Genomic DNA, 23,804 nt, shown 5'->3' with positions numbered 1-23,804 from the left:
ATACTGAATTGTGAAAGATAAAGAACCATGAAGGCATATCATCCCTGGGGTACCAGACCTTGTGTTAATGTTTCCAATCTGGGGCAAATACATATTATTTTTAAATGAATATATATAGTATATGACTTCGTCAAGTGATGTCCTATCTGTAGACCATCTTTTCATTTAAATGATGAAGCCACTAGATACTACAGAAATCCCATTGGATACAGTGTTATGGAACAATGTTTTCTTTCCCCCTTCCAATCATTCAACTCTTTTGCGCTACAAGGTCTGTCACCCCAGAATCAATAAATTGGGGATTTTCACCAAGTATTAACAACAAAAGCTGGATTAAAAGGATGCATTGATATAGATATAAAACGACTAAATAACATGTAATTGACACAAAAGTAATCTATTTATAGTTTCATTCACTGAAATAGTGCTGTAAGCATGACAAGGAGTATCAAACTGAACAGGAACTGAACTCACTTGCTGGCATCATGGCATTTCCAAAACTGGCTAGCCCTTCTTCCACAGAGAATGGATCGACCCTGGGTGTGGCACCGGTTTCGTTCTCATCATCTTCCTCATCGGTTGATGACTCGTCATCACTGGTGTCATCAAATGCTTCATTTCGTTTGGACTTGTCTTGCCTGATGTCATCTTCCGATAGGACGTATACCCCTGGATCCCGCAGGTAGAGCGGCTGGTAAGTGTCAAACATCAGATCTCGGATAACCTTGCCAACGTGCTCAAGATTGAACTTGATATTGGAGTACTAAATGTAAAAAAGACAGGTACCAAAGAGAATAACATTTTGAACTGATGGATTCTCGCCTCAAAGCAATTGACAGTTATACCTGCACCACGACTAGATTATTATACACTTCTTCAATTTTCACATAATGACCCATGTGACATTTGATATTGAATTTGTGACCCCCAAATCAAATCATCTTCATTCCAATATGCAATAGGAATACTGTACTTCATGAAAACAGTGATGATATATATATACATGTATGTAATATATAAGTCTGTTCAATATTTACAAGCTCAAAAATATATGAGCATGAATGGGTTTTATAAAAGATAATTTTTATGGAATACAAATTTTCATCACTTAATTGACCTTGACCCAGTGACCTAAAATACTACCCATGATTGCTGATACTCATAAATTGGGTCAATACACTTTGAACCTATTTAAAAAAAAATCACAATGAAAATTTCAAAACGTCGCATTCAGAAAAGTACATATATGTAGGCCTACAGTATGTCTCAGTTATGCTTTCAAGGAAAGACAAATTGAGATCATGCATGACATAGCCAATTTGCTAAAACTTGTTATCTGATATTGTATTGCTGCATATAAGCAATACCGAGATACCAGGAAAATATATTTATTACTTTGAGAAGCTACCTTTTCAACCTCATAACCCAATTTGCTACAAACATACGTACTTCACAGGACACTATCATCACAATAGCATATATGCTTCTGTTTTCATTTGTAGGATCCTTTGAGCCTTTTAGATGGCAGAAGGAAATTGCACTATATCCGTTTTTCAAGGTAAAAACCAATGTCAATACCAATTATTACCATTTGTCAGATGTGTAAAAACCAAAATTGAGAAATCGTAAACCAAGTGGTGAGATTTAAACAAAGAGAAAAGCAATAACTCCATACCTTTCCTCTGTATTTCTCCAACTGTTCGTAAAGAAGTGAATTTGACCGAATCTGTAAAACACAAGATAGAGAATTAAATAAATTCATTTATACTTCAGATTCAGCTTCAGTATTCCTAATATAGCAATATGATTAAAAATTGATTATCAAAGCCAAATTCCTAGCTGGTAATGTATCCAATTTGCAAGAGAACTAACATACAAATTCTTCTAGATGATACTTCATATACCATTCAACTGCACAGCATGTTTTTAGTTTTAACATGATTCATATCTGTGATCATTTTGTTAGGCCTTTCTTTCTTGAAACTTCCAGCACTTAATCAATTTTAAGTGAAAAATTGTCAAAACTAATAAGCTGTTTCATTTCATCATTTGAACAAGAATTGCATTGTCTAATTCTTAATCTATAATAAACAAAGATCTCTTAATTTTGTCAATAGCTCTAAAAAAATAGATCAAATACAACTGTTGCAAAAAGTAAATCAGATCATTTGCCAATTTTAAATGAAAAAGACTGATATTAAGATCTAAAATTGACTTGCAAATTGATCCTATGTTTCCTCCAAATGCCCACTTTATGCAAGTCAACTGCAACAAAGGTACTTTACACACAAATTTACAATATCTTATCATACAAAATAATTATTATATGCAGAATATTTATAATTAGAACATGTATATTTTTGTTTATATATCTTATGAATAGTATATTTTAGAAAATTGAACCTGATTTCTTTTGTTAATTTCATGATCCAATAGAATTATTTAGACCTAGGATTAAGATTTAAAGTTTCATAGCCAAACTATGAAAAAAATCATACAAATTAAAACTCATCAATTCGAGTTACCTCATTGTAAAGAATGGTCATTTCCTTGATGGTCAAGTATTCCTTCAGATTGACCCCTTGCTCTAAGAAGAGTTCAATGAAATTGACCTGATTATTCACCAAGGCATAGCGCAAGGATTCATTCAGTTGTCCTTTCTGTAGGCAGAATAAAAATAGCATGTGATACCAATGCAATTCCATAAAATAACCAAGAGAACCTTTCTGTATGTCTGTCTCTCATTTTTTTTTCTCATTTCCCTTTGTAGAACTGCTCAAGCAATGATAATTTCTAAACATTGCAAATTTTCATATGAAGAAGAAAACACAGGCAAATCATTTCATTAAGTTTCAGATACTGTGGTCGGATTACATATTTTATAGAATTGTCCAAAAGTTCTATGAAATGGAATTACCAATAATAATAGAATAAAGTCTGTCTTGCAATACGTGTCTAATCAAAATCAGACTATGAGAGAAGTGTATTTTTTTCCACTAAGCATTAGATTATTGTATGGTATGCAAGATTCAATGAGATTTCTATAAATAATGAAATCTCAATATTCATGACTGAAAAAATGCTGAATGTCTGTCATGAATTTCACTGTACTATTTCATCAATTTTTGTAAATGGAAAATTTCATGATGACTGTTTTTTGTTGTTGACAAGAGCATTGTTTCTGATGAAAAGTCTGGCTAAACAGGACCAAGACCAGAACATAGATCCAGGGATTGGTCTTACCCCCCACTCCCGATCATCAGTGAAGATCTCTCGTTTGGCAACGTCCACACGGTTCCAGATCAGAGCTAGCCTCAGCTGGTCTTGGATCCTTCCCTTGTTAGCTGTGAAATATAAGGTCAAAATATATTTAATGTAATCATGTACACAATATGCTAGTTCAAATTGATAAATTTCTAAGTCTAATTCTGACAATGAATTTAGGTGTATTGATGAGGTCCACTGTTGGTAGGATGTTAGTAAACACAAGCAAGTAATAGCAAAAGACCAACGTGTGCGACAAGTGACATGAGCATTTGAAAAAATTAGTTTGATACGCAAGGTTTGAAATGGAACAATTGACTGCCCAACTGTACATCAAATCCAATACAACTATTTCAAACTTGTTTGGCAGGGGTATGATTGGTAGGATAAAAAAAATCAAGTTGGTGATACTTTTTATAACAAATTAGCAACTGGGGGAATACTTTCAAATATAAAGAATGAATATACCTTTAAGAAGAGCATGAAGAATAGCACCGTCAATATCCATGGTGGCACTAGCCCCCAGCTCATAGACAGTGATCAGATGCTTATGCTGGATGCAGGCCTCAATACGAGTGAGGTGAAGGTCCAATTGCTTCTCACCAAACTCCTTCTGGATCATATTGGCAACTTCAACTTTGACCGTCTCTGACATTACATTCCTCACTCTGAAGATTAAAAAACATTGTTAATGTAGCTTCACTTTACGATATCAAACTAAATTAAGTATTCCTTTTCTGAAAAAAAAAAGGTCTATGGAGGTTAGACACATTTCAATCATCTTGGAAAGTTCATTGATTGGTATAAGAATCAATAATTCCTAGAGAAAACCAACTTGCTAATGCACTGTTGCAAATCAGAATATACATCTAAACTTTGGGAGGGGGTCCCTCCTTCAAAAGGAATAAAAACATTAATGTACATAAGAAGGGAAAATAGTTCATACAAAGCTTTGTATTCTTTCATTTTTTCTGTTAAATCACAACAGTTCTTAAAAATTCTTTTTAATTAAAACACAATGAAAAGCATTAATTGCTTTAAATCTACTTTCCTCTCCTCTATTTTTTTCTCCCTATCTACCCCCTCATATCCGGTTCATTTTTCTATATTGTCACTTTTTTTCTTCTCATTCACTATCTCTCATCTCCCTCTCTGGCCGTCTCTTCATCATGCATATCTCTGTCTCACATTCCTTCTCCATTTAACGATAAACAAACAGGATCCCGAATTTATATGGCTTCCTATCCGAGGAAAAAACATTGATATAAAGTTATTTCACATGATATTCAACAAGAAACACTATACAGTGCGTATCAAAAAAAGTTAACACTTTGAAAAAGCCCTGGGTATCAAAAAATATATAACATGTAGGTAATTTTGTCACATACAATCTTGGGTTTGGGTCTCATCTTTCCAATGAAAGTAAAAGTTTTGACATAATGCTAGACTTGAGTGAGCACTGTCCATTTTTGTAAAGCTGGCTGAAATATGTTTGCGCAGAAATGCTTGTTTACACGCTGTGTCGAGGGGAAAAGGCGAAATCAAACTTACCCTGCGAAACATTTCTCATACACTTCCATTGTACTTTATGTTAATTGAAATCAAACAGATACATTCAAGCATTTTGTAACAATTTTGCCACCCAAATTAAAATTTTAGCACTTAGTAAGCATAACCTTTACCCTTTTTGTGCCAGGTGGATCTGAGGACATAACTGAATCTGAACAAAAGTTTATAATGGATATCTCCAGCATTTTTTCACTAAGTTTTTTATCATTTAAAGTGGGTTTACATTTCATTTTTCATTTAATACTTGTTTCTCCACACTTTTCCAAAGCTTGACAATGATCAACAAAATGAAAATCAAACCTAAGCCATTTCATGTAAATCGCAGCTCAGTGTAAAGCAAATATCGTCATGATGGCCTCGGTGTGTGGGGGAAGTGAAATGGAGCGCAGTGGCACTCTTCGGAGTGTTTTGGGCAAGGAAACAAATTAAAAAAGGTAAAAGGTATCTTCAAATCAATTTTACTAGCTAAATTCCATGTGTTCTTTGTTTATTCCTTATACATTCTCTTCCTCACTCTCTCTCCCCTTTTTGCTCTCTATATGCACTATACAAATCTCTTTTCTTCTTCAAGCTCCTCTCCATCTCATCTACCATGCCCCCCCCCCCCCCCCCCCCCCCCGTTCTTTCTCTGTCACTCTCTATCTCATATTCCTGTCTTTGCTTCAATCATAGCATTGCTACCAAGTCACTTGATCTACCTCTCTATCTGCGTTAATCTTTCAACCGGAATTATCCATGACAAATTTGACTCCAAACAGGATATCCTTTTGCTTTACCAACGAGCTACCAACAAACAGTAAGGTGCGGTATGGCCCTGATGATAAAGCATACATACATGTACAGTGGCAAAGTCTGGACTTCATGGGAAAGCCCGATGCTGGAAAAGCTTTCCTTCACTTCACTAAAAGTATGACTGTTAATTACATCAACGAGTTAAGTACCTAAAACAAATTATTTTCCAGACTTATCTGGAATTTTCCAGATTTCCCTTACCCGGATAAATATTCAGTAATACCCATTTGTCATTTTTTTTAAAAATAATTCACTTGGAAATGCAGGAACAAACATGAATTGATGTAAAAAGGGGGTGTACATCAGCAATATCTGATCTGGAAGTGACTAATGATGGAAATGCCATGTCATGTTGAAAGCAGAGCCAAAAATCAAAGTAACAGATCACCACCTGCACAAATGTAAGACATTAGCACATGCAGAAATGTACAAGCAAAACATTGTAAAGACACAGGCCCGTATTCTGAAGTCAGGTTTAACTTAAACTCTGGTTTGATGTTGTGGTTTAAGTATGGGAAGCCAAAAGTATCAAAAATCTGTATTAAGTTGAATGTTTTATATGTTAACTATGCTCTTTCCAGATTCAACAATGGTGAAGACAATCATCTATTTATACTTCCTACACAATTATAAATGATTTTGAGAGCCGAATGAGCTGAAGCATGATATCTCTACCGTTAGTGATTATGTAACAATTGGCTGTCCATACTTAAACCACAACTTTAAACCTGAGTTTAAGTTAAACCGACTTCAGAATACGGGCCACAGTGTATTAAATGTATTTCCATGTAAATAAATATCAAGTAAATTACCGCCCCCCACCCCTCCAAGAACTTACATTTCTTTCTTTCCTTCCGTAGTTTTGTATTCTTTGGTATGTTGGAATGCATAGGACATGATATCTGCAGCTCTCCCTGATCCTGCAACGATGACAACAGGAGTTCCATTCCTGATGGCTTCATAAGCTGTCTGGATTGTGTTGGGTCCACCTTGCACGACCACACATACGATCGGGATCGACACAGCTGAAAATAACAGAATTGGCGAAACTTTCATGTAATAGCCAGGGTTTCTTCTTTGCATTCTGTAATTTTTACTCTTTTTCACATTTGCTCCCAGTCTTTTTTTATCCCTACATGTTTATTTAAAAACTGAAATATAATTTGATACTCATGACTGAAGCCCTGTATACGTATGTAGTTTCCATTAAACCCCCAAATAATAACCAGAGGATGAACACTTCCTGGGAGTATTACTGAACCTAGACCAAAGAAATTGCATATTAACAGTACTGTAAGTTTCATTACTTTCTATCATTCACCTTACATTCTTTACATTCTACCATTCAAATGAATCCAATAATATGGAAGTGTCATGGAGTAGTGGTTCTAACTTTCGCATTTCAATCATACTCCAAGCATTTATTTCATTCAACAAGGAATTATCGACTTTGTGCTGCACTTGACCCGGGTGAGGTGAATGGGTATCTACTACCCAGCAGAATTTATTACTTGAAGTCTTCCAGGACCCAAGACAGCACAGATACAGCCCTGATAATATCACCGTACCAAGTATTATGTGCCGTAGAATAATAATACACATAATGTAACAGTAATATATTGACCTATTATTGATAAACGTGACTCTTTCATGACTCTTTCTTGGACTCCTTTTCATCATTTGTGACAATCTATGAATACTATACATGTACCTGCAGCATTTTAAACCATCTGACAATAATAAACTCCACATTGATGAATTGTGCTTCATAATATAAAGCTACATCAAAACTTTGAAATACAAGCTCTCCTTGAACACATCCTGGTATCAGAGTACAGTAATTTATTGATAGCAATATAGAGCACCAGCCTTGAAATGGTACATGCAAAAGCTTTTCTTTTCAAGGTGTCAAGTTTCAGCAAGTAGACACGCAAGGTACTGGCAGTCTGACCAAAACATGAAGTGTATCCAGTTCGCAGGTTGGCCATTAACATGGCTCTCAGAATCATAAACAACTTCAAGAGAATAAGTCATGAATATGAATGATAAAATGTATTAGTCAACAGTAGAGGGTACAGGCACAAGTTCATTTATGTATATGCAAGAGGATGAGACGTGTGACATGAATTGGTTCAAATCAGAAATGACCAAGCCAGCATCAACACAAAGGGGGGGGGTGACAACCTGAATATCAAAGGGATGGTATGGGCTGAAAATATTTATATCTTAATACATAGAGTAGAATTCACTGAGCAAAATGCCGAAAATTTCATCAAAATCGGATAACAAATAATCAAGTTATTGAAGTTTAAAGTTCAGCAATATTTTGTGAAAACAGTCATCATGAAAATTCATTATGTTATTACATAAAATCATATTTTTTTCATTATTTCATACTTGTGTGAATAATGTCTCCCTTATAATGAAATAAGTTGCAGCAATAGATATCCCTTGCACTAAATCAGTTGTCAATCCAATTTTTCTAGTTCTTTGAGGAAAAAATAATAATAATTTCATATAACAAAATACAAAAGAACAAGTGGGGATATGACATCATCAGCCCACCTATTTCACAAAATATTGCTAAACTTTAAAATTCAATAACTTTGTTATTTGTTATCTGATTTTGATGAAATTTTCGGCATTTTGCTCAGCGAATACTACTTTATTTATTAAGCTATACATACTTTCAGCCTGGACCATCCCTTTAAACTTATATTCACATGTTTATGAGTATTTTCAAATTAAAATAATGAAATGCCATAATGGTTAAAGCTTGTGTATAGTTTTGGTAAATCCACCAAAATGCACCTATCACTATTCCAATCCATTACTAGCTAATATGAATGGATATGCCCTATAACAGTTATGATGTGGAGGATATGAAATGAAAATGTGTTTTACAGGATAAATTTTGCGATTTTACATGGAAATTTAACTTGATCGGGTCACCCGATCAAATTAAAATATCTGTGTGTTTTTGTCTTTCAATTAAATCCAATTCCAAATCATGGAATGGGCTGAAACTTTCAAGATATGTTCTTTGTCTGTAACTTTTGGATATCTAATCACTAAATTTATAAGATAAGTGCTTGAATGCCCATTTTTTAATTTAAAACAAGCATCGCCGAGAGAGGGCGCTATATATCCAAGATTTGAATATTTGAAATTTTCTCAGAGAAGTGCAGTTGGAAAATATCTAACGGTCTCTGCGCTTCAGTAAGACTGTCATATTAGATGATATTCGATTATCAATCACATTATTGACCCTTTACCAAAGCTATACACAGGCTTTAAGTATATTAGGATTAGCATTAGTTTGAATGGTGAAGGCAATTTTCAAACACAATATGGACTCATATTTTGGCACTTGGTATGTCAATCATACTATATCATTTTGCATAAATTTATGGATGGTTTTCTGAGCATTTTCAAATTAATATAATGAAATGCTAAAACAGTAAAGCATATTAGGATTAGGATCAGTGTGAATGGTGGAGGAAATTTAAAAAACAATATGCACTCATATTTTGGCACTTCATATATCAATCATACATATCATCATGCATATAAATTTATGGATGGCTTTCTGAGCAGCCCCCAAGAATGAGATGCAGTTCAAAAAATGAGCATTTACTGTCAGTGGAATGATATCTTTCACGAAATATGCCAAAGTATCTTCTCTGACACCAGTAAAAAAAAAAACAATTCAACTATTCACCTGTATCATTCCCCGACGATTTTTGTATTTGTTCCTCTGAGATTGCCTTCTCTAACTTCCCCCTGAGCGTTATTTCCACTCCAAACGTGTCTATTGTCCCGTTGTCTACGAGAATGAAGTGGGTGTGGTTTGGATCTATAGGAACATTCATTGTATTACCCTTTTTGGCATCCATGTTGTAGGAAGCTGGAAACTTGCCCTGTTCATAAAAAGAGAAGGAAAGATATGAAAAATATCAAGGGGAAATACCCATACACTGGACAATTCACTGCCAAACAGTAAAATGTTTCAAGAGACCCACCCCCAATAAAAGAAAACAGGAACTTGGAATAAAATACTGTACTAAAGGTGTTTTTTAAACCACAGGTGGAATAGATATGGCAAGAACAGATATCATACTTTTGTTCTCTGCAAATGATATGCGATACAGTTTGAAAACATCTTTGAGAGCGAAAGAACAATTAAAGTTTAAAACTTAAGAGAAGCTGGAATTTTAAGTTCTTATCTCTATTATTGAATAAAATGCAGGCCCATTTTTCCATATTCAGCATTATATCTTGACAGAAATGCCAAGTTCAAAGACCAGCCATGCATGAGATTTTAGGCAAGGAAACTTGACTCAGCATGATATCACCAGGCATTGTATGGGGATAGGCTGTGATGAGAGAGATTTGAGGGGATGAGGCCACAGCCTCATGCCTTTAATGCGTGAGACTTGGCATGTCTGTCATGAGAGAACATTGCAGGGCCTCAGACTTTATTTGTCAAATATTTGTCTAAAAAAAGCAAAAAATTCTTTCTACATTTTTTCAAGAAATGAATGGTTCTTTACGGGCATGGAGGTGTGGCATGAAGACACTGAATGACCTTCATCCATTCCAAGTAAAAGATGTGATCTAAATGAAATCATATCCTCACACTTTAGCTCAAAAATTTGCTGCATCATTGTGAACTTGAATGAGTACTGTGTTTTTAAGATAAATTTCTTGAATTGTGTGAGCTTTAAAATATGGTAGTATGAAGGTCACGTCCAAGTATTACTCATAGCTACATACTAATGACTCTTCAAATACAGCTTAATATATTCTTTGACTACATGTAAATATGACCTCGCTCTCAAACACAATAATGTAAGTCAGACAATTTTTTTATTAAAGGACAAGTCAACCCCTACAAAATGTTGGTTTAAATAAAAAGAGAACAATCAAACAAGCACTGTAAAATTTAAAACAATCAGATGCAAAATAAAAAATTCATGACATTTTAAATTTCACTTAATTTCATAAAACATTTATATTCACATCCTGATTGGTATGCAAATGAGGTGACCGATGACATCATTCACTATTTCTTTTGTATTACATGATCTCATTTCTCCTTGTTGTCATGTGAATTTTTTTTCCCTCCCTGAACCTGTGTAATTACCATCGTTTTCACATTTTGTGGTTCAAACAAGAGGGCCCTTATTGCCAAATTTGTAAAAATTGCAATATAAATTTTAACAATCAAAAACAAAAGAAATAGTGAGTGACATCATCAACTCTTATTTTCATATTGCTGAGTTGTGCAACAGCACTAACAAAGCTAAGTGCTCAATTATATATTACTTGCAGATCTAGATCATATATAAAAGCTTAAGGTTTTTTTTATAAAAAAGCTCATGGTTATTAACAGAACAATTATATCTAGTTTAGACTAGATATAAGCCCCAGTAAGCACAGAGAATTGATGAAACTTGGGTTTCCCACGCAGGAAGGGAAAAGTAAAGGACAATTACAATTTTGGTATGGGTGGCTGAGCTCGTTAACTCGTGCATTGAATAGGAATATAAACAAATAAGTTTGGTCTATTTTGAACTAAAAATGCTATTGTCATCAAAAATTGAAACTATTTCTGCATGGAACCATTTTGGAAGACTTGTGTCAAATGAATTTTCACTCAAAAATTGGCAAGAAATTAAATGTAGATAAATATACAATTTTACTGATTGCACTATACATAATTTCAAGTGGGTTAAATACACATGCACTCACACTGGATATTTCAATTTGATGCATCCAGTCTAGTCTTTTTAACAATGTTTGTATCACTATTATCAGTTTAAAGAATAATAATCCAGGAAACTGAGCAAAACTTATCAGAACTAGAATTTAGAATAAAATGATATTGCTTTTGAATATTGATTCAGATTTTTCAAGGTACAAAATACTTCTTGTTTGGTATTACCACATGAGATGTTGGGGATTATTTATTTTCAACTAAAACACACCTTTACCAATTTACTTCTTAACCCAGAGGTGTACACAGGGGGGGTCCAGGGATTCAAACTCCCCCCTTACATTTTTTCTGTTACCCCCTAACCCCCCCCCCCCTAAATTTTTTAGGATTTTTTTTTTGCTTGTCAATCTTTTCTGACGTATGAAATGTCTTAACATTTGTGGTCAAGACATTTTTTTTTTGGGAGGGGGGTTGTCAACATATTAGTCAGAACGAAACCCCCTTTCTTTAAAAATTATTGCGTACGATAGTGTCTTAAACTATAAATGGCAACCAATCATTTTAAGAGTTTTCTCTTTCAGTCAACCACTTTTAATTTCACTTCCTTAGTCATGAATTTTTCCCCACATTTTCCCCACTTTTCATGATTACAATTATGAGGGTTAATTTCATATGAGGAGAAACTGTACATGTATACTATACATGCTTCAGAGGTCTAAATTAATAAAAAATATTTCAAAGTAAAAAACTCTTGATCAAGTATTTCCTGTTGGCAATCATTAAGGAAATATTTATTGATGGACCTTGTTTCCATAAAGGTACTTAATGCGTGACTGTAGGGATAGTGTGATCCAATATTATGGACCCTACTTTCGTTGTACTTAATACTGCTCATCAGAGATTGTAAATTGGTATCTGTCTAATTTCCTTCCTTGTTTGCGGATTTATCAATGATGAAAAATATTCCAACCTTGAATAATTAATAGTAGAAACCATAAATTGCGAGCTATAGAGGAGTATTTCATAAACATTTTTGTCAATTTTGTCAATGTTTTTCATTGACAAATGTTAAAAGCTAATGGAAACCCTTGCCTCTGATCGGCTGAGAGCAAATTAGTCAGTGAAAATCCATCATAAAACTCTTTATGAAACACTCCCCTGGTCTCCTGTTGTTCAGACAATTAATGTGTAAAAGAACCGCTTGATCAAGTATTTCCTGTTGCTATAATCATGAATGGCTTTTAAGTAGGTATGAGGAAGTATCTTGGACCAATGTTGGACCTCGTTTCAATACGTATACTGTACTTGAAGTGTGTTGAAAATGATATGCTCTTTCATTGCACTGGTATACAAGAGACTGCACTGATACTGTCTATTAATGACCAAAACTACCCATATTTGACAGAAGGAAATAAGTGACAAAGGTGACATTTCCTGTCCAAAAGTGCATCTTTTAATTGATAATGTAGTGTCAAAGCAATGATATGATCTCTTGCCTATCAAAAGAAAGATGAATAATCATGAAAATATTGTTCCCCCCCCAAAAAAAAAAATGATGATAATAATAGTAAAGAACAATGAATGAATTAATCAATTAATTAAAAACAGAAATAATAACACTAACAATAATAATGATTATGATCATAATAACAATAATAATAATAATAAATGAAACACAATAAAACCATCTCAATAAAACAATAAATAACCAAATAATCAAGCCTGCATTACAAAATTTTTTGGAGCATTTGGCAGCAATACGAAATATTTTGAATACAGGCAAAAATATACAAAATATGTCAATATCATATTGACAAATGTTTTCAGGAAAATATTTCTTTCTTTGATCATGATTTCAAACTAAAGATAAAAAAAACACCATTCAAAGCTATGACCGAAATCAATACTGATACTGATACCAATTTGGCCTCTTCCTTATTGACAGATTATAATGGGTCATCCTAATAAACCATATATTTAACTCATTGAACCCAATATATTCAAGACAACTTTGGTAAGGTTCTATGGAAATGAGTAAGATAGTTGATATTGAAATCAATATTTGTTAAGTGGGTCAATAAAGAGAAGTAACCACATCAAAACAGAGAGCTGGTAACTCATTCATTAATAATTATTTCTCTTAGTATCACAAGTAAACCTGCTTTCATAATCATGAAACTAAAATATATGACATACAATATGAAACTAAAATATATGACAAACATTGCATGATTAACAAAGATACCTGCATTGAGTTTTTAAGCCAATGCATCACTAAACACAATTGTTCTAAAAAGGAAGTGCGAACTGGAAGTTTAATATTTATTCAAGTGTGAGTGTGGGTGCGTGTTGAAAAGCAATTCAATAAATTTATATCAACATTAACTTCTTACGGGTTATTTCAATATTTGAAATTCAAATGTACTCACTATGTTCAAAATTTCAAGGTAGAATGTTAAATCAAATGTAAACAGACTATGAGTGTAAAAAAAAAATTCATATTCTCATTCTTTTCATTTTCCATATTAAGTATGCAGTGAAGCTGTGCTATTTTGAACATTTTCAGCACAAGGGTGTTCAATGATCCTAGAAACATCATCAAGGTACTATGTAAATGCTAATGAGATGGTTTTTATTGTTACTGAATTTATATTTTCTACGAAAAAGAGATGGTATTTTTCTTCTTTTTTCTCATACACCCAAGATAAAGCAAAATGATAATACACAACAAATATGACATTGCAGTCCCTGACAAGCTGGGCATGAAATAAATTTTGACAATTCTACGATATTGAAACCAAATAATCAGTTGCATCTACAGATTCTGAAAGCCATGAAGCATTTACCAAAAGTTGAAATAAATATTGCCTTTAAAACAATGCACATTACTGCCTCTTATAGCTTTGTTTTGTAGAAATCACTTTAAAAAACAATGATGATGATCCACAGCATTTATATTTCTGTATTTATATTTTTGTTAAAAACATACATAGGTGCTGCTGAAGTAAGTGAGTTTTGAGAGGTGATTTGAAGAGTTCAATGTTGTCAATTTGATGATCTAAGTTCTCCATATTTCAATAGTGGCTATGGGTGATTTATCTTGCTGTGGTCCATTTGTTAATAAACTTGTGCGTTACCTGACTAACAGATTTGGGGAAACCACCCCAATATTTCATTGGAATGTGGAATACATGTATTGAATGACGGGTACTTACGTTATCATCTATGAGCTTTTCTCTGTTTCTAATCACCCCCCATGACGCTATCCCGATAGCAACCACGTTGCTCCGCCCATTAGCAAGGGTGTGGTCCCTGACAGCATCCCCTACATACTTCATCACACCAGCATGGGTTCCTCCCGTAATGATCCAAGCACCTGAATGATGATAAAAAAAAACTGATTTCATTTCATATTCCTTCCTAAAAACTAATGTCATTCATTTAAAAATACAATACAGGCCTACATTACAACACTGGAAACATAATCGGGACATGATATGGAAGATGGTTGCCCGTAGTTCATATAGAATAGATATTTCAAGCAAAATGTAATACTTTTTAGTTTTCAGAAATTCATGAATGCCTCTTGCACCCCATTTGTCCCCCCCCCCCCCCTTCACCAATTCACCCTCCATCATCTTCACCAGTCACCTTCTTCCTATTTTTTTTCTCTCTCTTTTATCTTCAACTGTCCTATCAGCTATGAGCTTAAGTGTATCTAAGTCCTTCACAAACTAATTGAAAACAGTTTACATGTCAAACTTGATTAGCCCATAACATGACATTTTTGACCCTCAATCTGACAGTGTTAACCTCACTAATTTGTACAGCTATGGACAGCTGAAACGGCCATGGCAAATTAACACCTTCAGCAAGCCTATGGGTTTCACTGGTTCCAGACAGGTTTCATCCTTCTTTTTTTAACTGGTATGTCAAAATATCAACACATTTCTCCAAGTCTCCAAAAGTTACATTGGTTGCCAATCTGGCAGCTTATAGAATTTAAAATACTTCCTCTCACTTGGAAAGTTTTAAAATGGTATGCCACTAAAATATTTACAAGACCATGTCATGCCTTATACACCATCTCGTAGCCTGAGATCATCACACCAGCATCTTCTTAAGACTCCCAAAACATGTATAGCCATAATGCTGCATGAACTTCTCGACTACAGCACCTTCTCTTTGGAATAATTTGCCATTGAATTTAAGAATTATATCATCACTTCAGACCTTCAAATCTTAACCGAAGTCTTATCTTTTCTAACAGTATTAGTTATGGACACTCATCCAAACTGTCTCATTCTTCCTTTTTCTTGTGCACCTCGGAATAGCATATTTCTAGATAGATGGCACGATATAAATGCCTATTATTGTTATTATTATCCTATAGATCCCAACAATTCCTTAATAAAAGGTAGCATGAATCAACACTTCATTTTATTATTGCATATGAGAAATATACAAAGTAAAAATAAACAAACAGTAAATTAATATACAAATGAATAAATTCAATCATAGGGATCTAACAAATGGAAATGAATAAATCTATCACAGAATAAAAAAAAGTAACAAAGAAACAGAGATTAAGAAAGTGAATGGATGAACGAATGAAGAAAGAAAGAAAGAAAGGAAGGAAGGAAGGAAGGAAGGAAGGAAGGAAGGAAGGAAGGAAGAAGGAAGGAAGAAAGGAAGAAAGAAAGAAAGAAAGAAAGAAAGAAAGAAAGAAAGAAAGAAAGAAAGAAAGAAAGAAAGAAAGAAAGAAAGAAAGAAAGAAAGAAAGAAAGAAAGAAAGAAAGAAAGAAAGAAAGAAAGAAAGAAAGAAAGAAAGAAAGAAAGAAAGAAAGAAAGAAAGAAAGAAAGAAAGAAAGAAAGAAAGAAAGAAAGAAAGAAAGAAAGAAAGAATAGCATAATTGCATTTTAAAATGATATCACTTGCAGAATAAATAACACAAATATATTTTCTTCTTTTTTTTCTCTCTGAAAAATAGTCATTAACTTACAGCAACAAGAGAGAAACAAAAACATTGAAATTCAACTGGAAACTTACTTGTGCTGGTAGCAGCTTTGATGAGGCCTTTGCGGAAGACATCTTTGAGTCTGTGATTGAGGGGAAAGTTTTGTGCTCCTCCAGTAACCGAGATGAGAAGTTTAGGTTTGGGAAGCTTCCAAACATCTTGAAAGAGGGAGAGAAGCTTAGAAGGAGCAGTATCATAATCCACTCTTATGAACTGTCAAGGGGAAGAGAAAATAAAAAATACAAGTATAAAGGGGAAGAAATATTAAGAAAGGAAGAGCATGAAAAATACAAAATAAAATGATATTGTCCTGTATTAGAAGTATTAAGGATCGTAAATAAAACCATTTTGATGCATTGCCAATTTCATAATAGCCTCAGAAGTCAATAATAAATATTTTATATTAAACTTAGATCTTTTAATGAAAACTCTTTTGAACTGTTTCTCTTTACCCTCTCTTTCCTTCATTTCTCCTGAGTTTTTGTTCCTTCAACTCTTCATAATAAAAGAACTAGGTTTAACATCTTTGCATACATTATCTGGTTGCAACGTTGGGGTTATCATTTTTGCAAATAATATTAAAAACAGCATCATATAATAAAAAGAAAAGAGGGCCTACCTTCCTTGCTTTCTGGCCCACAGCCCCTCCAACAGCCCCAATGAACTCTATCTCCCCGTAGGCATTTGTGGCAAGAGTATGGGTATGGGTTTCTACTTTCCATTTGGCCGTTGGGTCTGGGTTCTGTAAAAATCTCTCTTCGTGTTTCTTCCTCCTCTTTTTACACTGACACTTGGGATCTTCGTCTCTCCTAAAAAAAAAAAAAAAAACATTTAAAATCAGTCACGTCTATTTGCTTGAATTCACTGGAATGTAATATGAAATTGTTATCATACTACTAAAATCATTTTATGGGGGAGGTCTTCTTTACCTAAATTGTGTTTCCAATTATCCTTCTATTTGTTTTAACCTCTCTTCACCCAATCACACTAGCACTTTACACCTGCCACCTTCTTAACTCTTCTTTTTAACATTCACTAACACTGCATCACACCATTCCTCTCTGAACCACCAAAACAACCCCTTTTTTCTTTGGGTAATTTCATCCTCCTGCATAGTTTTCTCCTGAATTTCTTTATCAAATGACTATCCTTTATATACACACACTGTCAATGCTATTCTACCATTTTCCTTCTCCCCTTTTTACCAATGATTTCTCTATTTCAACTCTTTCATTTTTTTTATTCAGCTCAATCTCTATGTGCTTCCCTGCTTGAATTTACAATGTATGAGCTCACCCTCCACCCCTTCTCCCAATTTCTTCCCTCACTGTTTCTCCTCTGACCATTCCTGGCTGAATAACTAGGTAAGGTCAGTTACCAATCAAATCAATGTTGCCATACAAGATACTGAAAAGATAAATTAGTTTTCGTATTTGCTAAAACAAGAAAGAAAAAGAAAATTTGTGAAACTTTACTTACTTTCTGTCTTTTGGATCAGGAGGAGCCGGTGTGAAGCGGGTACACTCTCTCATCAGAATATTCTCTCGAATCCATGGTTGATCAGTCTATCAATATAAACATACATGTATAAATTGGTTCATTTGAATAAAAATCAATCACAGCTCAAAAGATTTGTATAAAAAAAACATACATCAAAATAACATTAAAAAAAAAAAAAAAAATCATTCAGTATTAAAGGTGATGAAATCATATCATAAAAATGTACAGAACTTAGTTTCTAATATCAAATGTGATATTGTATACCACAAGTACATGTACATACATGTATGTTTTGATAATTTCCTATTTTGATATTTGGAAATTTTAAAAATAGAATAATTATTCTTTTTTTTTCTTTTTAATAGTAAAAATGAAGAAGCCTGTACATAGAAAAGGCACCATAACAAAAAACAGATAAAAGATCCCTAAAGGGGAAGTTTAACCTGACAAAGTTTATTGTCAAAATAGCAGAAAAGATAATTAAAAAACATTGGTGAGGGTTTTAGGAAAATCCATCAAAGACTTAAAAAGTAATTCAAAATTAAAATTTTTGATTTGCAACCTCACATGTGAGCAGCTTCACACGTATCTAGAATTTTAAAAATCAATAAAACATCATTTTCTATTTTTAAAAATGAAAATAGGTTTTGTTATACTTTCAGTATACCAACAGACATATTATTTCACACTCGTTCCTTAGAAAAGAAAATTTGGGGTCATCATGAACCATTAAAAAAATGGAAAAAATTTATGCATTTTAAATTACATAACACATGGGGAAGCTGCTTGTCCATGACGTCCCAAATCACAAACTTAAAATTCTAATAACTTTCTTTAATAATCTTTAATAAATTTTCCTCAAACCTTCACCAATATTTGTTTTTATTTTTTCTGCTATTTTTACAATTAACTTTTTGTCAGGGTGAACTTCCCCTTTAACAAGATTGAGTTGATTGAAATGGCATTTGTAATGATGAATCAAACATTCATTTGAGAATAAAGTGTTATCGTTCAATGCAAAAATGGTAGATTACTAGCCCTACAAAACTGTAAACATACCTATGTATTATAGAAACAGGCTTATAATAGTATCCTAAAATAAAGTTCAATTTCATGCTAACACACTGAAGGGATGACATTACATTGCCATTATAGAAGAACAACAAGTATTTCAAACAAATCATATATGATGGGGTGTTAATAGCTATAGACCTGATACACAGATGCAATTAGCACACTCAGTCTGATGTAAATACCATAATTACCCCCCCCCCCTGCATATCTCTCTCTCACTCACTCTCTTTCCTCGCTCTCTCCATCTTCCTATAACCTGCAGGAGTTTTTAAACCACGGCTTGGTTATTAAGAGACACATTCAATTACAAATCAATTGAAATTTCTTATACTGTACACGATTTTCCATAGACTGGCAGATACAAGCAATTTATAGAAATTGATTGCATCTTTTGTGTCACAGGTACCAGATGCATGGTTATCATGAGCCTGGCTGTGTTTGTATCTATAGTGGCACATCTCATTGCTAAAATTATTTAAGCTATGCAAGACCCATCGCTTGTCTGTAATTATCAAGACTGACAAGAACAGGGAACTACAACAGTCCAGGGGCTTGGACATACAGACGAACACAGAACTAAAAGGCCTGCTCATTAAAGTGACAGTATGAACTCGCCATGCGCTTAGAAAATAACAGCATGAACATAGGCCCATCTCCAGCAGCCTGAATTTTCAAAACACATGTACGCTGCGATTTCTGATAAGGCAGACTATCCCAATAAGAATTCTCTTTGAAATAATTTGTAGTTCAGACATAATTAGTAGGCTGTTACATACAGAAATCATCTAAAGTTAATCTAATCCTAAAAGCCAGCTCAGCTAGGATTTTTTACAAATAGCACACATTTTTTTTTTTGGCAAATGATCCAGCTACATGTAGCTCAGGTAGGGGCACTGGACTATCCCCCCCCCCCACACACACACACATGACCCTTCACCATGTTCTTGTTCTTGGCCTGTCAGTGAATGATGAGCAATATCACACGACAAGACTTTGTGGAATGAGTAATTGTTATGACTAGGATTTTTCTGAGGCTAAAAAAAGGCATCAGACAACGATCCTTATCCACTGCAAGCAGACAACGTGCAATTAACCCATGGAAAAACGCTGTACATGTAATGTGCAAATTTAAACAGAAAAATATTTTATTGCCCACTGGTATGAGCACAAGCATAAAGGCATGCAAGCTTTTTCTGAATGTCAAATAAACAAATAAGATTGCCCTTCATTATTAAAACCATCCTTAAGACACCCCCTCCACACAAAGCAACAAAGAACAATAAAACAATAAATGAATTGTAAAACAATTCATTGAAAATTAATAAATGCATAAAAAATGAATAACTTATTATTTAATTAACAAATTAATCAATAGATTTATTACTTAATATTAATTTATCAATTGATTAATTGATTGGTAATACAAATAAATGCTTTAAAACAATTACAAATAATTATACTCAAACACAGATTGGGCTTTTTAAAGTTTGAAAAGTTCCATAAAACATCTGTTCACCCCTTGCCTTCCAATTTTAACTTTGTTTCAATTAAAGGTCAAGGCCATCTCAGAAAAATGTTGCTTTGAATCAATAGAGAAAAATCAGAAAAGCATTATGCTGAAAATTTCATCAAAGTCAGATGTAAAATGAAAAAGTTATATTTTAATATTTCGCTTATTTTTCACAAAATAATTATATGCACACATCCAAATGAGAGAATCAATGATGTCCCTCACTCACTATTTCTTTTGTTTTTTATTGTTTGAATTACACAATATTTCCATTTTTACAGATCTGACAATAAGGATCAACTTGACTTAACCATAAAATGTTAAACTTAGTTCCACATGTTCCAGGAGAAATGAAACTTTATTTCATAGGACAATGAGGAGAAAACTAGATTATTTTATATGTCATATAATAAAATGCATAAGAAATAGTGAGTGATGTCATCAGTTGTCTCATTTGTTTACCGACTGGGATGTGCATTTAACTATTTTGTGACATTAAGCGTAACCTAAAAGTTCATAACTTTTATTTTATTATTTTACATCCGATTTTGATGAAATTTTCAGTATTTTGCTTGTTGGATTTTTCTCTATTTATTCATATCAACTTCATGTGTTTGTTGTGGTGGACTTGTCCTTTGACAATTACAAATTATCCATTCATACTAGACTAGTATTGTACATCTCCACGTCTATGCATGCTAAATTGCATAATAGAAAATTGTGTACGAGTATATCGATCTGAGATCCACATTTAACACTTTTCAAAATTTAGTGACGAATGGAAAGGAACCACCTTCCAAGGTCTTTAGCCATCCTGCACCTCTCTGTTTATTTTGAACAAATTATACTTCTCTTTTGCACAACAGAAACTTCTCACCTAAATATCCATGCACTATACCTAAAAAAGGATACACCTTGCATGGTTCATACTTCAGCAGAATAGAATTCATTTTCGTTGGGTTTGAAAGAATATAAAATGGAACACAAGGAGGGTCTAGCAAGGCCCTAATGGAAGTTTTGTATCTTACTCAAATATGCCTTCTAAATAATGAAATAACATAGATTTTAGATGTCATGTATTACTATTAAATGATAAAGATACTTTGTGTAGCAATGGAATGATTGTGTGCTACATACTGTATTCACTTGAAAAGAATCAAGTTCCAAACATTTGTCATATTTCTATTTGAAATATATTCCCGAATCGCCAATCTGAATAAATAATAGGGGTTTATATTTATCAGAGACTTTTCAGTATTAAAGTGCTGTAGATTTTACTGAAATTACCTTCTCCTTTTCTCTATATTTTTGCTGAAAAAATATGAACTTTAAATGAAATTTGTTTAAATAGTATCTCTTTTTCTATATCAGGATTATGATAAAATAGAAGGGTTTTTTTTCATACGTACAACCTGATTCTCCTCTTCCTCTAAAAGACCATAAAGTGTGTTTTCCACATTGAACATATCATCACTTCGATCACTTAGCTTGCGTTCGATGAGGCTACTTGCTCTCAAAAGAGTTCCACTGCGACTTCCATTTAATGTTGCCTGCCTTGTCAAGGAGTTTCTTTTCCGGTCGCTCATTTTGAACTAATAAAATGATTCACTAACATGCAACAAGTAAAAAAGAACTTTCTTCAGCACATTCTGATGGAGGTTTAGCGTTGCCCACCGTTGCTTCCGTTATAGAAGGAAATATGGGGTAGAGAAAGAGCAAGTCACCGCAAAAGAACCTACAGTCAATGTCAACGTCAGTGATTCAACTTTAAGCGAGTGATGGATTAGGGTTTCTTCACGGCAAAATTAATTCAAGGAAAATTACAAAGACAAAAAGTCATGCACAAGTCAGACGATATGACAATAAGATACATGCAATGAATCACACAGGGGGTCAAAACGCTATGCTATGAACGTACGCCCTCCTGAATTCCACAAGTTTCCTTCCAAACTTGAGATAGATTCCGTAACTGATGGATTTCTACTCCAAAGAACATCTCAAGAGCAATTCAATAATCTTAATTAATGATAAACTGGATGGATATAATTCCTATCCAATTGAAAACTGAGCTGTGTTCTGTTTGAGGAGAAGTGCCACTCCACAAACTTATTGAACAGCAGACTAGCCCGATATGGTCTGGCAGAATGAGTTTCAAGCAAGATCAACATACATGTAGCTTTACATTATAGCCCCCCCCCCCCCCTCTCTCTCTCTCTCCCTCTCTCTCTTCTACCTTCCACCTAATTTCCTTCGGTTGATTTCCAATCAACCCCTCAACTGCATTATGGAACAGCCCTAAACAATATCCTGGTACTGATGGGAACTATGTGTATGGACCTTCATAAACTTATTAGCAAGTTTGGTCAAGTCTATTGATTATGATGGGTAAAGCCAAACTAATGATGCATTGAAGCAATTGAGGGACAATGAAGGCAAAATATTACTATGGATCATCCATTTCAAAATAGCAAAAAGTTAAATAAATTGTTTAGATCAACATCAAAATTAGCAAAATTCTATCAATAAAGATAGCATTCAACTTTATTCAATTCTATATTTAGATAAAAACATTAATTATAAAATTACATACATGTACATATTTGAAATGTATTAGAAAATAATATATTTGTCCTATATCTGTAGCACTAAAACAATTTAAAAAATATCAAATAGTTTGATATAAATCTTACAATTAAAGGAAGGTTGTGATGTGTCAAATTTACCTTTTCTCCAAGGAGTTCGACACACTTCAAGAAGAAGTGACATTTTCAAAATGGGGCTCAACCTGACTGACCACAGTTGTGAGCAGAAATCAGCCAGTTAGTCAGTTGTGTGTACATGCTATAGTCTTTAGGTAATTTTTGTCAAATATACTTTAGAATCCCAAAGCTCACACTGAGTCTCTCAAATGAATAATCAAATCTAATCATTTAGTTTTCAAATAACATATCCTAAGTTTCATACATTAAGTTATCTTTTCATAACTAAAATATTAAGTACAGTATTAGGCTTTTGACAAAAAATAGTTGGATTGTTCTTTTCAAATGAATGATCTCATATAAGTCGTTCAATTCTATTTCAAGCAACAAAGTAACATGTAGTACACGAAACCTCACATTTTCAGTGTTTTTATGAGTGCACAACTGCACAATGACCAACCAACCATGACTCAAACCACTGTTTGCTAATAATGCAGTGTAAATATTATAAATTCATATTCAAAGGGTAAATCAAGCTTGTTCTTAATGATTACAGTACTACTTAAAAACAGAAAACTGAGAGCAATATTATATAAATGGTTTAAATTCATTTAAAAACATATAGTCATTCAAGCTCTCTCTTCCATAAGGACCCACAA

General features: G+C 33.5%; 1 protein-coding gene across 1 annotated transcript in view; it reads right to left on the bottom strand.

The window, feature by feature from the left end:
* LOC121412033 (transient receptor potential cation channel subfamily M member-like 2) overlaps positions 1 to 23,804 on the bottom strand; it is a 53,612-nt gene that overhangs the window by 23,304 nt on the left and 6,504 nt on the right. The window contains exons 4-14 of the mRNA XM_041604945.1: positions 17,842 to 17,927; positions 16,982 to 17,171; positions 16,395 to 16,575; positions 14,560 to 14,720; positions 9,347 to 9,545; positions 6,464 to 6,650; positions 3,733 to 3,932; positions 3,244 to 3,344; positions 2,526 to 2,660; positions 1,676 to 1,726; positions 475 to 763 (exon numbers count right to left, since the gene is read on the bottom strand). Coding sequence (XP_041460879.1) covers positions 475 to 763; positions 1,676 to 1,726; positions 2,526 to 2,660; positions 3,244 to 3,344; positions 3,733 to 3,932; positions 6,464 to 6,650; positions 9,347 to 9,545; positions 14,560 to 14,720; positions 16,395 to 16,575; positions 16,982 to 17,171; positions 17,842 to 17,927 — 1,780 coding nt within the window. The remainder of the gene's footprint in view (positions 1 to 474; positions 764 to 1,675; positions 1,727 to 2,525; positions 2,661 to 3,243; positions 3,345 to 3,732; positions 3,933 to 6,463; positions 6,651 to 9,346; positions 9,546 to 14,559; positions 14,721 to 16,394; positions 16,576 to 16,981; positions 17,172 to 17,841; positions 17,928 to 23,804) is intronic.

The sequence above is a fragment of the Lytechinus variegatus genome, chromosome 3, assembly GCF_018143015.1.
Source record: "Lytechinus variegatus isolate NC3 chromosome 3, Lvar_3.0, whole genome shotgun sequence".
NCBI classification, from domain to species: Eukaryota; Metazoa; Echinodermata; class Echinoidea; order Temnopleuroida; family Toxopneustidae; genus Lytechinus; species Lytechinus variegatus.
Note: the sequence above shows the minus strand (reverse complement) of the source record. Positions and strands in the feature narration are given on the sequence as shown.